This window comes from Diorhabda carinulata, chromosome 6 (genome assembly GCF_026250575.1).
Source record: "Diorhabda carinulata isolate Delta chromosome 6, icDioCari1.1, whole genome shotgun sequence".
NCBI classification, from domain to species: domain Eukaryota; kingdom Metazoa; phylum Arthropoda; class Insecta; order Coleoptera; family Chrysomelidae; genus Diorhabda; species Diorhabda carinulata.
The window spans coordinates 23,720,175-23,736,612 of NC_079465.1; the positions used below are offsets into that span (position 1 = coordinate 23,720,175).

Consider the following 16,438-nt stretch of genomic DNA (forward strand, 5'->3'; position numbering starts at 1 on the left):
TACATATCTAATATCGGTGACAGTTAAAAAAAAAACAAACGCGATAATTCGTCGTTTCCGATGGATCAGAACCGGATCCAGCGCAACATTTGAACTATAGATGAACGTGTTTTTATCGATTCGATGTCTTTAGAAAAACGGGGAACCTACAAAAATTTCGACAATAAAAATTCGTGTATAATTACCACTTTATATTTGATATAGGAAAAAAAACCAAGATGGTAATTATTTAGAATTGGTTAGGTTAGGTTTTATTGATTTATCGTAAGTTGTACCATGTAATTACTAAATTAATGGAAATAATATGTCTCCCCCGCCTCAAATTTACTATTTGTATCCTCAGAAACAACCCCTAATGTTTTATTTACAAAGTAGTTTTTGTGTTCCGGATAAAGGAATTTGGTACGTTGATGAAATTAAACAATGAATTTATGTAAATGAAATTTTATTAACAAAACGAATTCTAAATATAAAGAAAAATCAATCAATTTATTTAATATTTACTTCCTATTTTTTGTCAAATATAATTTTGAGCATTGAAACTTATTTTTGTACTACTAATCGAAATTTGGTCTTTGCAGTTGGACGTGATTCTTCAGTATGTGTCTAGTTAAAGTGGATATGTATTGGTAAGAACATCTACAAATGGCGCACCTGGAACAAATGAAACGATTTTTAATTGATAATAAAATGCATCGCGCGTATCTCAAATTTAGCAGTTTACCTGAAAAGTTGCTCGCCGTTTTTATGTATTGCGACGTGTCTTTGGAGGTTGGCCATTCTCGAAAAAGTACGTTTGCATATTTCACACGCGTAATATTTTATTTGGGTTTTTTTAACGGTTTCGACGTTGTGCGAATTATGGGATTTTTTTTGATTCGCCGATTCGATATCGCAGCAAAATCGTGAATGCCTAAAAAAAATTCGATAAGAGAAAATGTTTTATACAAAATGATTCAATAAAATTCAACCAAATTTGCTGTATGAAACGGCAAATTATTTCTTAAAGTACGGTCCTGTTACGTTGCCTTTTTCAACCCTAATCACTAGCATGAATGTTTTGATTTACAATTTTTCTTCGATAACTAGAGTAAAATATGAAACTTACTTATTATCGTTTTTATAAAATTTCGCGTCGCAATTAACTTCTTCGCCCGAATGTAACCGTTGGTGACATTGTAATCCCTATTGAAAATAAAAATAAAATTATTGTTATTATGTACAAATTTCCATCTATTTTACCTCCTTCTTATCACAAACTCTGCATATTGCATGTTCGGCATCAACGTGCGTCTTCAGATCATCGACATTTTCAAACAGACAGTTACAATGTTGACATCTGTGATGGTCGCAGGTGAAATTATCGTCGATCATCACCTTTACATAAGACTTTTCCCTTTTGTGCGTTGTTTCGATGGTGACTCCGATTTTGTTGGGGGACGATTGGATATTAGGCCTTTTTCCATTTGTGAGAGAATCTGGTACGAAAATCCAACCGTTTCCCTTTTCCTCCATGTAACCGCCAACAACAGAAACGTTCTCTATTATGTTCCTCATGTTATAACAATATTTGTCTACCAAATTGATGTGTACATTTTTGTTGGATAATTGCCGTTGGATTTTCTCGGTTTTCATTAGACCCGATAGGATATTGGAGATTCTTTGGAACTGATCAGATTTCTTCGATAGGAGTTTCGTTTGAACGCACCTCAATTTGGTATCCAACGATTTGTTCGACAGTCCTAAAAGTGATATTTCATATAATATCTATTTATATTAGTGTGAAAATAATTTGCCCGACCTTCAGTTACTCGATTTTTATTGGACGTTGCCTTGGAGGTGACACGTATTATTTTACCCATTAGATTTTTTCCACCAACCGTCAGTCCCAAATTGAATTTCTTGTTTAAAAATGCGTTTAAATTACGACATTTCCCGTTTACCGAATCGGGAGCATTTGATTTTATGCGTTTTTTTATTTTATTCACATAACTTTCCAGACTCATCGTTTGACCGGTTATCAGGTCCTTTCCAGTGATGGTGCCAAGTTGATTTGTATCGTTGTTATCAGATAAAGACGAGACGGTGATTATTTCTGGATGATCTTCTCCTTGATATCCTTGTAACAATTCCACATCCGTACTTTCCGTATGTTGATACCTGCAACAATAAAAGATCTAAATAAAAAAAAAATCATGAAATCACCATAAAAATCAACTTACCAATCTGCCGGACCTATAGCGACGAAGGAGTTATCTTCTTGATCGGCGCATTGAAAATTTATAAGCCTAGTTGAATTTATATCTTCTTCATCGCTCGATGATATAATACAAGAATTATTATCTACAGATTCAAGGTTCATCAAACTATTTTCTTCTGAGTTTTCACTAATTTCCATTAATTCCGTAGGTCGATACTGGGCAGATAAATCTTCGAGAGTTAACGGAACCCCGTCTTCATTTATATAGATAATATCAGAGGCATTTTTTATATTACCATAGTCATCTATATATTGAATAATGTATTGCGAACTTCGATCGACATTACCTATTAATACTTCATCTAAAAGGTGTAAAAAAACATATTAATTAACGTTTTATCAAAATTCCTTAGAACTGACCTGCGTTATTATCGTTATTCGTTATGTAGGAGCTCAAATCGCTTCCATCTTCGCTAAGAATAAATTTCGGCGTATTTTCTTCTCGGATTATTTCGCCGTTCAAAATAATTGCTTCATTTTCATCGGTATATATTATCTAAAAAATTATTCAAAGTAAACTATAAATATTGCAATTTTTCCGACTTACGTCATTTGTATCGGCGACGGAGGGATCTAAAATAAATCTTCCATCATTAAGAATGTATTGAAGCCTAGGTTCCTCGATATCTTTAATTACTCGGGACATTTCAATTAAAAATATCCTATTTTTTGAAATCAAATCCGAATTGTACAATCGGTAAATAGAATTTCTAAATTTATTTGACAGCTGACATTAATGACAGTGTCATGACACGTCACTCTTCTTTTTCCATCAAAAATATTATAACGGATTGGTTATTTACTTATGAGAGATTCCAACCTAACATTAAAAATGACCGAAACTGAAATTTTCCAAATTTTGTTGAAACGCGAAACCGATATAGATTTCCCTAAACAACGAAGCGAAGCGATTAATGTAATTGCTGAAAAATTGACTGATATAATTTACGAATCTTATCAAAACGGATCTAATAACAGTTCTACTAACAATAGGATCAAAACTCTAGTAAGTTATCCTTCGTATCCCGTGTTAACTATCTAATTTGTTTTTTTTACCTCTAGAAATTCATTAATAAAATTTGTCAAATTCGACTGCACCATTCTTATGAAAATTATATGAAATGCTCGTTAAAGGAAATCAAAAAATCATTTGATACAGTGGAAAGCGAAGATATGATAAACTTCAACAAAAATATAGCCGATAATTTAAAGAAGTATAAGGACAATGTGTTTTATAAAAATGTGGATGAGTACTATACGAGGAAGATCGAGAAAGAAAAAGCGTACGCTAGGAAAAGAGGTAAGCTCTCTTGTTTATATAGATAAGGTTTATTTATTCTCATCTTGTATTTTTAGGAATGATAGACGAAGATATGCGAGAGAAACTTGGAAAAAAGTATCATATGCAAGTGAGGAAAAAATATTCATTCGGAACGAACAAAAAACATTTGAAAAAATTATTAGAAAGTGAATCTTGTGATAACCAAAAAAATGAGGAAGACATCTGTGATAGCGACAAGATCGTTAAATTGGGTTATACAATGCTCAATTTAGGGAAAATGGATATTTTGGAAAGGATAATACAACAGATTTCTTATGTTGACAAGTTTAATGAATTGGAAAGCAATTTTTTGCGATATATTTGGATGTCACAAATATGTTCAGTTGATATTTTTGTTGAAAAGAATCTCGATATTTTTTATTTTATCATAGAAGAAACTCTATTGAAATGCACAACTCATTTGTTAGGTTTGGAACGAGAAGAAGAGATCAGAAGATATTTGTCGGAGCTGGAAAATGAATGCAGCTTTAGAAGAATTAAAAAAATCTGCGGTGCTCATTTGAATTGTCGATTGAAGCTTCAAACTCTATTATATGAATTATATTGTATGAGTTTTTGTAACGCGAATGTACTAAAACTTTGTGAATTGATTAAATAATTGTATTGAATCGTAATATGGTTTCCCTGACAACCCTCTGGTAGTTTGATCAATGAAATCGCGGATTTTTTAGACTAAAAATGTTGGATCTTGGAAAACGAATCAGTGGGCCTTTTCTAACAAAGACTGAGTTAGATAGACTCGAAAAGGGGGCAAAGGTAAGAAAGTTTTTGTGGGTAGAATAGAAATAGTACAATTTGATTATTTAGGTTATGACCGTCCGAGATAAAATGAGGATGCTGGAAGAAGCCGAACGGCGAGAAAATCAAATCCGACAAGAGAGTTTGAACAGAAAGAGTCAATTGTTGCAAGCCCGAAAAATACGGCCCCTTATACCCGGAAGCAAACTAGAGGAAGTAGAAACGGAAGCGGCGCATAAAAATCTGTGTTTAATCAGAAGATCGGAGGAATTGATGATGGAACGAAATGATAAAGTTAAACAGGCCAACAGGATAATTTTGGCGACGAAATGTCGAGCTATTAGAAACGCGCAAACTATCGAAAAAAAGGTGAAATATTAATTAACATTTCATTACGAAATTGTATTTATGACGTTACAGTTGATTGAGAAACAAATGCGGGAAGAGAATCAAAAATTGGACGCGATGATGGAACGAGTTGTACGCGAAAATATTACGTTGGAAGAAAATCGACGAACTGCTGCCGAAGTCGAAAAGAAAAAGTACGTTTTTCTTTTAATAAATAAACGATAATTGTTAAATAACAATATGCTGATGATAATTAAAAGGTATGTCAAAGAAATTGAGAAGCAGGTGAGAGAAAACGAAATGTATCGAATGTTGGAAGCCGCAAAAATCGAAGAAGAGAGCAGGATGATGAACGAGGCTTTCGAGGCTCGGCGACGCGAAGAGGAATCGAAAGTTATGGAGAAAAAGAATATTCAATCGAGGTTAAAAGATGAATTCGAACGAGCTAACGAAAGTTCAAGGCGTTACAAATCTTTAAGAGAAGAACAAGATCGATTATCCGACATGATGGTAAAAGTTTGCGGTTATTTTGTTAGGAAATGGGGTGGTGGTGGCCGATTATTATCATTTTTTAGATTGCGGAATTTATGAGGATGAAGAAGGATCGCGAAGAAGCCTTGCAAAAGGAAAAGGATTTAGTCAAATTGGCTAGAGAAAAAAACGTAGCGAAGCTTGCGGTGGATCAAATCAAAAGACGAAACATGAAAGCTACAATGGACGAATTGAATGCCGTTAGAGCGCAAGAAGAGGTAATACTTACGTTTTCGATCGAATTTCAAGTTTATGAAAATAAAAAAAATTGCAGAAAGAGAAGGAATGGAGAGAAAAAGAGAGAAAGGAAGTGCTGAGAAGGCGGAAAGTTGTGGAAGATTTGAAGGAATCCAGAAACAAGCAAATAGAGGATATAAGAAAGGCCCAAGCTGTCGCGTTAGCCAGAGAAGAAGAATCTTTGAATAAAGTCGGTTTTTTTTTATTGTAATAAATCCTTTTTTTATCATCATTTCGATATAAATTTAAGGTTTTGATGATGCAAAAGATGCTGCTAGATTTGGAATTGAAAAAAATTGAACGGCGTAAAGAAGAAAGCGAAAAACACAAGGAATTTATTTTGAAGCAAATCGAGGAGAAAGAAGCGTCGAGAAACAAATATCAACAAGAGAAATACGAAAGTGGTAAAGCTCAGCTGCTAGAATCGGCTAAAAACGACGAACAAGTGCGGGATTATTTGAATTGTAAGATTAATAAATTGAGGTAAGATCGGGAATTCAATGTCATTTTTATTGGATCAGTTTTTACGTTTCCACGTTTTTAGGGAAATCCACATTCCGGAAAACTATATCAAGGATATAGAAAGGCAAATTAAATTGATAAAATGAAAGTTTTCTTACTATTAAAACTTTTTCAACTAAGTTTGTTTTATTTATTTCACGTTCGAGAACTACTTTCTTTAAAATATGGAAATAAACAAAATTTGTCGTGTAATGTACTTACCTACTTTAACGTATTCAGTATTCCTATCATCGAAAGCACTTTTATAACACTGAAACTGTGTATTAGGATTTTTTCAAAATAATTTAGATATCTTGAAATATTTATAACGATATAAATCATTTTCTTCGGGTTATTTCAAATGTTATTGGTAAACATTCAAAACATAACGTCAATGACATTTGACACTTTACGTTTTTGTTTTTCTATTAAAAAAAAAAGAAGAAAATGTTGACAGTGTTACCAACTCGATGGTACCTACTTGATTTTGAAATAATTCGTATCCATTTTGTATTAGATTGTAGAGTGAGAAATAATTTTCAAATGTTCTTGTTATTAAAGGTAAGATGTACTTATAACTAATTTAGGTAAATTGTTTATTACAATTTTCGTTACAATCTAAAACCTAGTTTAAAATACAAAATTATTTCATTTATCCAAAAAACAACTTCCCAAAGTTCATTGACCCTTTTTTTGTTAATGTATTGTTTGTCTAGACGGATATTTTGTGTTTTTTCCCTATCCGATCTCAAAGAACAGGTAAAAATTTAATTTTTACTTTTTGAAACGATTTATCAAGCAAGAAATATGAATAAGTCTAAGAAGTAAAATTGAAAATAAACTTTTTATCTACGAGGTCTGGTTAAAAAATTACTAAAATTGCGTCATATTATACGGTTGTTTTTGAATGTAACTTGAATAGTAGAGATAATTAGTAAAAGATAAAAATGTATAAATTAGTGGTAATATTTTGAGTGAATGTTTAAAAAATTTTTTAAAGAGAATACTGCAACAAAGAAAGAAAATAAACGTTTAATATCTAAAATAAAAATACTATTGAACAATAAAAAACATTGATTGATGTTATTATACCTTTAGACGAATTATTCAGTTCATGTTTCAAAAAATGACGTTAACGTTTCAAATTTCATTTGGTGTGTCGGTGGTATTTTCATTTTTAATTTTGACTTCCGCTTGAGCAATCGACGAAGGTTCATAATTAACTTCAATTTCAACTTCCCTGGCCAATCTTCCGTCGTAATTCTGATTGTCGTACGAAGATTGATTAATCGGTCCGAGTTCGACCATAAGACCACCCGTTTGATCGAACTGGGGGTTGTTTAAATTCAATACGGGAATCATAGAACCACCGTTTTGCTGCATCGGTATATTTTGAACGTATACCGGACTAGGATATCCTCCGATATTTTGGTAACCTAAACCGTAAGGATTCGGATATCCCAAACATTCGTAGCAAGGTACGTGCGAATACCACGGTCTGTATACGGGTCCTTGACGGTAGAGGGAACCCATCGCACCGAATCCATCGTCGTAGCATTGCGAAGGACAATTTAAATAATTATTCGACTCTCCGTTCAAATAATGCGAATAACAACCGTGGCAAGTTTCTTGTTTCTGTATACCGCACGAGACGTACGGCCAGACCGATTGGTATGTACATTTAGGTTGCGGTTGAGGAATGTACATTATCTGTTGGGAACAAACCGGTTGAGCACCCGGATAATTTACCGAACAAATTTGCTGTTGTTCCTTATGGACTATATCTGCCGTACAAAATGGACCGCATTGTTTGGATCTGTAATGGAAGCACCTCGGCGTCGGACTAGAAACGCATTGTCGCGGACTGATAACGGTACAACATTTTTCCGTCGAAGACGATTGATCGCCGCCGCTTTCCTCGCTATATAACGATATATTTTGGTTATTCGTATTGTTAAGAACGATCGGAATGTCGACGACGTTGGTGTTGTTAATGACGTTGTTCAAGTGGATTATCGTCGTTATATTAGGTCGATTAACGTTGTTTATACTCGTATTTTCGCGAGAATATGAAATTGGAAATCCACCTTCCGCTTCCCTGTCTTGCGTACGTTCTCTTACGCTATTAAAACAATTTTTCCTACACGAACTTCTACAAGAAGACGTCGAACATTGAGTATGGCAAGTCTTGTGACAACAGTGATTTGTGTGACAAGGTACGTAATTGCTGCAACAAGAGCTGCAACAATTACCGCACGAATTGGAGCAGCTGCTGTAATTACAGGAATCGCAATCGCATTCGTTACATATATCTATACAATTACCGGAATCGCAGTCGTTGTCGCACTCCGTGGATCTCTTTTGTCGCCTCCTGATACATTCGACGTAGGATTGGTAGTTCGTCGAATGGCATTCTTCTTTGCTGTTGAAACAAAGCTCCGATTTCGATGATGCGATCTGTATAGCGACTAGGCACAAAAATAACACGATCACCTTCATCTGAAATAACCAAAAAAAACATACTAAAAGAAGGATTCCCGGTAAAAATGTTTCGACGTTCGGATCTTTAACTGTTTTCTTTTTCAAATTATTTTCTGTTTAAAAATAATTGCAAAAATCACTATTCCTTGATCTGGATACTAATATTTACTTATTAAATTTTATACGGTGCGTTCATTTTGTCATTTAATGAATTATGAAAAGCTGAAAATTTGAAATAATAGAAATCGAAACATCAGAAAGTTACTTTATGAGCGCACTGTATGTAGATATAAAAAAAATTCGTAGAAATAAAATTACGAGATTGTTTATTTTATGATTGATCAAAATATAACGATAAAAATGTTTAAACTTTTTTTGAACGTGTAAAATGCTCAGCACTTACCACAGCTAATTATTTCGTGAAAAATCAGAAAACCGGATCGCTATTCGTTAATCGCTTCACTTGCACGAAAGGCTGATACAAAACCGCGGTAATTTTACGTGGGCAATAAGAGATAATACTACTTACATATCTCTATAATCTAAAAGAGATAAAAACGCGTTTTGTTTGCTCAGTCACAAAATGTGGGACAAAAAAATCGATGAATAATCAAAGGGGTTTATTATTAATCTCTAAGCATTGCTATAAGAAAATAATCGTTCCAAAAAAGATGGGGTAGTTATGTAGAAAATTAGAATATATGGATAATAATAGTGAGTGGTCAAAAAAAAAAAAACAATCCACCCGGATGTTTGGTAAATTTATCAACTCGATTAGCGACTAAATTGAAAATATATGAGGTGTTCTTCAATTGCGACTGATATTGTCGTAGATCGACCTTAATACCCCGAATCCAACAATTTTCCTATCGCAACGTAAACATTATTAATCTGGTAATAAGTAAATAATATAGACTCCGTTCTCAACGGATCCAATTGTTCATTCATTCTTTTCAAAAATGTGCAGTTTTGTGTAGTAATTGCGTACAGTGAGATCCTAAAATAATGTATAAATTCGTGATTACGAATGTGGTTGGACGGAAATGGAATACCGTAAAATGGGGTTACATTGAACCCCATGGTAACATTGAAAAATTTTGCAATAAACATTAGTTGACCTGAAATTGTTTTTTGGGACCGATCTATTTTTTTGAGGGTCGTAAATATGTTTTCCTTGGACTTTCTTATGAAATTTCATTCCAGGTTTTCAAAATTAAGGAGTAAAACTTGAATTTATTCTAAAAAAAAAGTTAGAGAAAAAAATTCTCTGAAACTTTGGTCTGCAACCGGCCTTCTACAAAATATATCCTTTAGCGTCTAGTTTTGCACGATATTAGTACCTGTTTGAACCTTATTCTACATTCTGAAATATGTAATTTTTTTGGAAAAGTTGGGTAACAGCGTGTTTAGGGCCCTTTCACACCAAACGAATCCGAATCAATCAGAATCACTCCGAATGAAGTTGAATCTGATTGAGCAAGATTCGGCTTCCCGCCTTCAGATCGGACGAATCTGGTTCAATCAGGTTTGATTCGAGGTCGCACTTGATTCAACCTGTCAGATTCCTCGTCCGGTCAGTTTTGAATCAACAACCATACGAGATGGACGTGGACTTATTAATTTTAAAAGTTAAAGATTATAAAGATTATAGATTCAGGTTGATTCAGCTGGTGTGAAAGAGTGGAGATGACGAATCAGATTCAACTTGATTCGGAGTGATCCAGATCGATTCGGATTCGTTTGGTGTGAAAGGGGCCTTACACGCGATCCGTGTAACATTAGTCTGCGTCGAAAATATATGGGAGGTTAGGAAATATTAGATTGTGCAGTTCGAAAATCCCGTTTTAAAATGCGTCTTTACGTTAGAAAGTTGTTTAGTCGATCATACAAAAATTACACCACTGATACTATGGAACAAGCAATCCGCGAAATCAAAATAAAAAATTTGTCATTTTCCAAGGCGTCGAAGAAATACAACATCCCAAAAGGAACGTTAAGCCACACACTGAACAAAGACGTTTTAAGCAACGACGTGGGGGTTTCCTTTGACTCACGACGATTTACGACATATTAAGAAAAGCCATTTGGACAAAATGGGTTGGACAGTTAAGCAGTTTAACAATACTTTGCCTGGTATCGACTGAATTAAAGGCTTTCTGAAAATAAAAAGAAAAATAAGTTTAAGAAAATCCCAAAATATTAAACCAAATAGAGCACCTAACCACTAAAGAAGTTTTCAATGCATATTTTGATAAACTTGAGGAATGTCTAGACGGAGTTTCCCCCGATTGCATATACAATTTCGATGTGACAAATTTATCGGATGACTCTGGGTCTACAAAATGCTTTTTTAAAAGAGGGATGAAATATCCAGAACGTTTATTGTCTCACTCAAAATCAAATATTTTTTTGATGTTTTGCGGAAGCGCTTCAGGAGTTCTGTTGCCACTGTATGTAGTCCAAAAAGCAGAAAACCTTTGGACCACCTGGATGGAAGGATAAAACAAGATACAACCGTACAACTCATGGATGGTTTGATTCTGCAACCTTTTTAAATTGGTTTACTTCTGTTTTTCTCTGTCACACGAGACATCAAAAAGGAGTGAAAGTATTGATCGGGGATAACTTGGCTAGTCATTTCTCTGAGGAATTTATCAGACTGTTGGTGGAAAATAATGTTCGATTCCATATGTTTACTGGCACGCATATAGCTCAACCGCTCGACAGGAACAACTGGTCTTCCAAAGGAGGCGTTTCCATAACTCTTAAAGAAGTTAATTTTGAAATTCGTTGAAACCGGCGAACAAAACCTTAAAAGAGACTTTCGGATAACGGGTATATACCCTTTAGACAGAAATGATATATTAAAGAAATTGCCTGGTACTGACGACCCTGAAATAAATCAAAATTTCGAAAACAGTTTAAACGACACAGTTATACAATTTCTACAGGGTATTAGGAACAAAAAAGGACTCAAAGAAAAAAGAAAATAAACATTGCACCGGGTAAAAGCATCGAGCCAGAAGATTTTGAAATAGGAGAAAGTTCTGGATGTTTTGCGCCAACCATCAAGAATAAGAAAAAGTCTGCTAAGGAATTTGATAGTGATAGTTCCGACGTAAAAATAGAGCTTCGGGACGAATCTGATTGTGATCTCGAGACATTTTATGAGGAAGTGCTCCAAGAAGAGAAGAGGACGACAAGCCGACGTAGGCTACAGTCGTTAACGATTATGTGCTTGTGAGATTCGCAACAAAGAAAATTTTTCGTCGGCGTTATACAAGAAAAACTGCCTGATGGAGACTACGTCGTCAAATTCTTAAGAAATGCTAATAAATCTGCCTTCTATTAGCCAGAGGTAAATTTTTCACTGCGTTGTGCATTATAACGAATTATAATATTGATTTTGTTTCGTAAATCCCTCGGATTTTGAGAGACTTCTGCCCGCTCCAGCTGAAGACCGCCGCGGGTATACTGTGGGCTAAAAGTATTTATAAAGACTGTCGTTCATACGTTTCCCTTATCTTTTGTTATTTTACTTGCGAATTACCAATTTGCTTAGTCTAGATTAAGACTGTATTAAGGACTTTAAGGTTTAATAAAGAAAATTTTAAAAAATATATTTCATCAACCAATATAACCACCTTGGCATTGAAATAAAATGGTAAAATAAACTGACCCCCTACTAATTTTTATTATATTGAACGAATAATTAACCCGTGGGCACGTAGAAGCCTATTTATACCATACAGCAACTTTTCTAGAGCTATCTCTCTACAGCTACGCTCAATTTATAATCTGAAGCACGTAAAGTCTTGGTTCTATATAGGGGTGGGCAGAATAATCGATTAATCGAATAATAATCGATTAATCGGGTGATCGATTAATCGGAAAATATAAAAATATCGATAAGATAATCTTGAGGTAGTTAAAAAGTTTCGCGGCTATGGTATACACACTATTTTTCGTACAATCAAATCAAATAATATAATAATCAATTTAACGATTAAAAAATTTATTTTCTGAATAATTATTTCAACATAATTCAATATCAAAATATCTAACCTGACCAAATATCTTCTGTAGGTTCATTATTTGGTTTGTTTTTATTGGGAATCAAACCATAATGTCTTCTGTATGTTCCTGGTGGTATACTCGCTCTTTATCTTGTTTTTTGTAGCAATCAAGCCACAATCGTTGTTTTGAAGCTTTATTTCCGATTTTCGAATAATCGAAAATTGATTATTTCCGATTTATCGATTATTTTCGATAAATCCATTACTTTTGATTGAATCGATTATTTTATATAATCGATAATGGATTATATTTTTTGATAATTGCCCATCTCTAGTTCTATATTGCTACTGGTAAAAGAGTTATTCAACAAAATATAAAGAAAATGTTCAACGTTACCCCGTTTTACGATGAGTTAATTTTTTATTTACGAAATGACTCTTCATAATCCTAAGGGTGAAAACTGAACATATATATAACATTATTATAACTATATTATAATTATTATATATAACATTTTATAACGAATTAAAATTTTTTACTGGGTGTTCGGGTTTCTATATAATTCAGTTACCCAAGGATTTTGTAAGTAAACACGAAGTAATCTTTATCGATAACGATTGATAAAAAAAATTTTTGATGAATGCTAAAGGTATTTTAAATAAATAATGCGTGATCATTATTTTGTTGGCACGACGGTTTCAAGGACGAGTACATCCGATTTGGAGAAAATATTTGATTTATTTGATTCATCTATAATTCCCTATATGATTTTTAATATTAGATCCTCCTTCTCAAATAACGAGTGATCTTTCAATAAAATTGTTTGAAGGGGGCTCATATTTTTGGTGTTTCCGTTATACATTATTATCTAACAAAATTATTTTTACTGAATATCTAAATGCCATCAATTTTTCTAATTGATTTTTCTAATAACAGGTCAAAAGTGATTATTTTGTCGTCCAAAGATTTTTATCATTTTTATTTTCATTCGTAGATATTGATTCACCTATAAGTTCTAAAAGAAATTCATTTTTTCGAATTTAAATATCGAAGTATGATGAAATTAGTAAATTAATCAAATGAAAATTATTAGATTTGGTTAACAATGTCGATTTACGAACTTATTTATGCACAAAATTGGAAGAAAAATTGTAAAAAGCACTAATAATAAACCGTATAGTAGCAGACGCCATTTTTATTCCAATTTCGTCATGGTTATTTCGGGTAATCGACATTGACGCTATCTAGCGGAAAGAAGTCGTACATGTACTTCAACGTAGTATCCTCTTCCGCTTTCTTCTCTCTTGTTCTCTTGTTACGCCTGCTCTTTGTTCGTTCGCTAATAAATTCAAATATTTTTGTGTATCCCCGGTTTTTTGTGATCCTGATATGAAATTATTGGCATCTATAAGTATACCTGCTCTTTGTTTGCCTGTAAGCAGGCATTTGTTAATTTTGCTGGATTACGTTTTTTTATTTTTGCTCAAAACTACAATTTCAAAGGGTTAAAGAGAAAAAAGAAAGAACAAAGAAGAAATGGGGATAAAAGAGGTGAAGAAAGGTATAAGAAAGTTTGGGAAAAAGAGACACATGAAGGGATCAAATGCGGAAAAGCGGCCTGTTTTATATTATATAGGATGTCCCACATAAGAACCGACTCATAACAGAGGCGTATAAGGGTTGTCAAAAAAGACGATTGGGGATTATTCACCTCTGTATCAAGTTGTTTCCCCGAGGAGTTGTATGACATTAGAGTGGAGCCCAAAATTTCGAAAAAAAAATGTTTTCTTTGCAACCCTCTAACATATAAATAACAAATTTGGTACACTGAATGAGACTGTTAAGGGGATCAAGTAACGGCGAACGAACCACTCTAGGGGGGTTGATTATGGGTGACTTAACAATTAAATGTGAATATTTTATCTAAAACTCCCGAGGGATGCAAATTGGTATAGAAGTGAAATGACCCCGAGGGTCGTATTTTGGGCTTCCCTATAAGACTCTGCTCTGTGTCGATTTTTATGACACTCTGTATATATAGCACTAACCCTAAATTTTATAGAATTGTTTTAATTTTAAACCGGAGTTAAATATTGTGTAAAATATTGTTTATAAATAGAAAAAGTAGTTTGTATATATATTCATTGTATTTATTTGACCCCCACAATCATTTTTAATTCTGAAAAACAATAATTATTTGATTTTTTTGATTAAATCTTTAGCTTTCAACTTGAAATTGAATGTCTTTCTTGTATTGTCTTTGTTTGCGAATATCGTTTGTTTCAATAGGCATTGTATTTCAAATTTTTAATATTTTTTGAGTATTATCAGATATTCCATTTAAATAGTTTTATTTTTATAACTTCCAAAACGGACAAGAGAGTCATCTGATTACACGTTTTTTTTATTATTTTATACGAGATTTATAGATGACACTCCATACACATGTTTAGCGATGGCGGCGCCATCTCTGTACGGAAGCATTTACTGATCTTATTTCAATATTAATTTCTGCTATTTCCTAAGTCGCGTCCCTTAGCTTTTATGTCCCTAACAAAATACTGAATAAAGATGGCGTCTGTTATTTTCATCTAGATCATTGTAGTGCCGCAATGTGGAAACATTTTTTTCAAATTAGAAAAACAAATAGAAATATCTAAAACCGAAAAATATACACCTCAGACGATGGAAGGAGGTCAAATATACAAAAGCGCCATCTCTTATTGAACAGTTCGGTATCGAAAAAGTTTGTTTAGAAAAATATTAGATGTCTCTGAAGCTCATGTTTGGAAAATATCACGAACGAGCGAAAAATAAATTTTTAAAATTTGTTTTTTGAAATATGGGTTTATATGAAAACCGTTAATAAATAAAATAACACTCTGTAGCATATATTGTACGTTAAAGGAAAATAAATTTACCTTACTGACTTTCTTAATAAAATACAATATCCCCGTAGTCGATTAAATTGTAATTATTTTCTATTTTGTATACAGGGTGACCGGAAAGTCGAAACTTATTTTATTTCTTCATTCAAATGTATCATACTGTATTATCAAGTGCTTTATAACATCTATTAGTTTAACGAAGATTTAATTTGTGTTATAAATAGGGCTGGGCGATTATCAAAAAATATAATCGATTAACGATTATTTTCGATTAATCGAAAATAATCGATTTATCGAAAATAATCAATCAATCGAAAATAATCAATTTTCGATTATTCGAAAGTTCAAAAGAACGATTGTGGCTTGATTCCTACAAAAAACAAGATAAAGAGCGAGTATACCACTAGGAAAATACAGAAGACATTATGGTTTGATTTCCAATAAAAACAAACCAATAATGAACCTACAGAAGGTATTTGGTTAGGTTAGATATTTTGATATTGATTTATGTTGAAATAATAATTCAGAAAATAAATTTTTTAATCGTTAAATTGATTATATTGGATTAATCGAGTATTTCCGATTAACCGATTATTTCCGAATATTCAATTTTTTCGATTAATCGATATTTTTATATTTTCCGATTAATCAATATTTTTCGATTATTTGATTATTTTCGATTAATCAATTAATCGATTACCGATTATTTTTAAATTAATCGATTATTTTTCGATTAATCGAGTATTTTGCCCACCCCTAGTTATAAAATACAGGGTGTAGGGTATTTAAAAGTAGAAAGAAAATTACAGGGCGGATGTTTCGTCGTCCACCGTGTATAGGAGACTGATTTCACTATAATATACAAGCTGTTAATCATAGTGATATATAGTTCGGGATTATTTAATATGATCATTAAATATATTTTTATATTATTAAATTTTAATAACATTCTTTGATATCTCTCAAAATTACTCATATACCGAACTGGGCCAAGAATCAAAGAATTATGGAAAAATTGGACTCAACTTTATCGAAGTGATAGTGAAATCAAAGGAAGAAATTTCTTGGTTGCACGATTAGATCATCACTAAATGA

The 16,438-nt window shown here is 32.9% G+C and overlaps 3 protein-coding genes across 3 annotated transcripts; 1 reads left to right on the forward strand and 2 right to left on the reverse strand.

Annotated features, from left to right (window-relative positions):
- Positions 1–488: 488 nt before the first annotated feature.
- On the reverse strand, positions 489–3,007 carry LOC130896007 (zinc finger protein 184-like). Its single transcript, XM_057803733.1, has 8 exons — positions 2,808–3,007; positions 2,621–2,756; positions 2,223–2,562; positions 1,802–2,160; positions 1,243–1,742; positions 1,109–1,185; positions 725–913; positions 489–654 (listed from the first exon to the last, which is right to left on the reverse strand). Exons 1-8 carry the CDS (start codon positions 2,904–2,906, stop codon positions 558–560), a joined length of 1,797 nt encoding a protein of 598 aa, XP_057659716.1. The 5' UTR covers positions 2,907–3,007; the 3' UTR covers positions 489–557.
- Positions 3,008–3,071: 64 nt separating this feature from the next.
- Positions 3,072–6,097, forward strand: LOC130896008 (cilia- and flagella-associated protein 45-like). The gene is made up of 10 exons (XM_057803734.1): positions 3,072–3,266; positions 3,323–3,560; positions 3,617–4,358; positions 4,410–4,709; positions 4,761–4,882; positions 4,949–5,198; positions 5,264–5,437; positions 5,494–5,646; positions 5,707–5,939; positions 6,001–6,097. The coding sequence occupies exons 3-10, from the start codon at positions 4,281–4,283 to the stop codon at positions 6,062–6,064; spliced, it is 1,374 nt and encodes a 457-aa protein (XP_057659717.1). The 5' UTR covers positions 3,072–3,266; positions 3,323–3,560; positions 3,617–4,280; the 3' UTR covers positions 6,065–6,097.
- Positions 6,098–6,972: 875 nt separating this feature from the next.
- On the reverse strand, positions 6,973–9,258 carry LOC130896009 (uncharacterized). Its single transcript, XM_057803735.1, has 2 exons — positions 8,842–9,258; positions 6,973–8,456 (listed from the first exon to the last, which is right to left on the reverse strand). The coding sequence occupies exon 2, from the start codon at positions 8,454–8,456 to the stop codon at positions 7,098–7,100; it is 1,359 nt and encodes a 452-aa protein (XP_057659718.1). The 5' UTR covers positions 8,842–9,258; the 3' UTR covers positions 6,973–7,097.
- Positions 9,259–16,438: the final 7,180 nt, after the last annotated feature.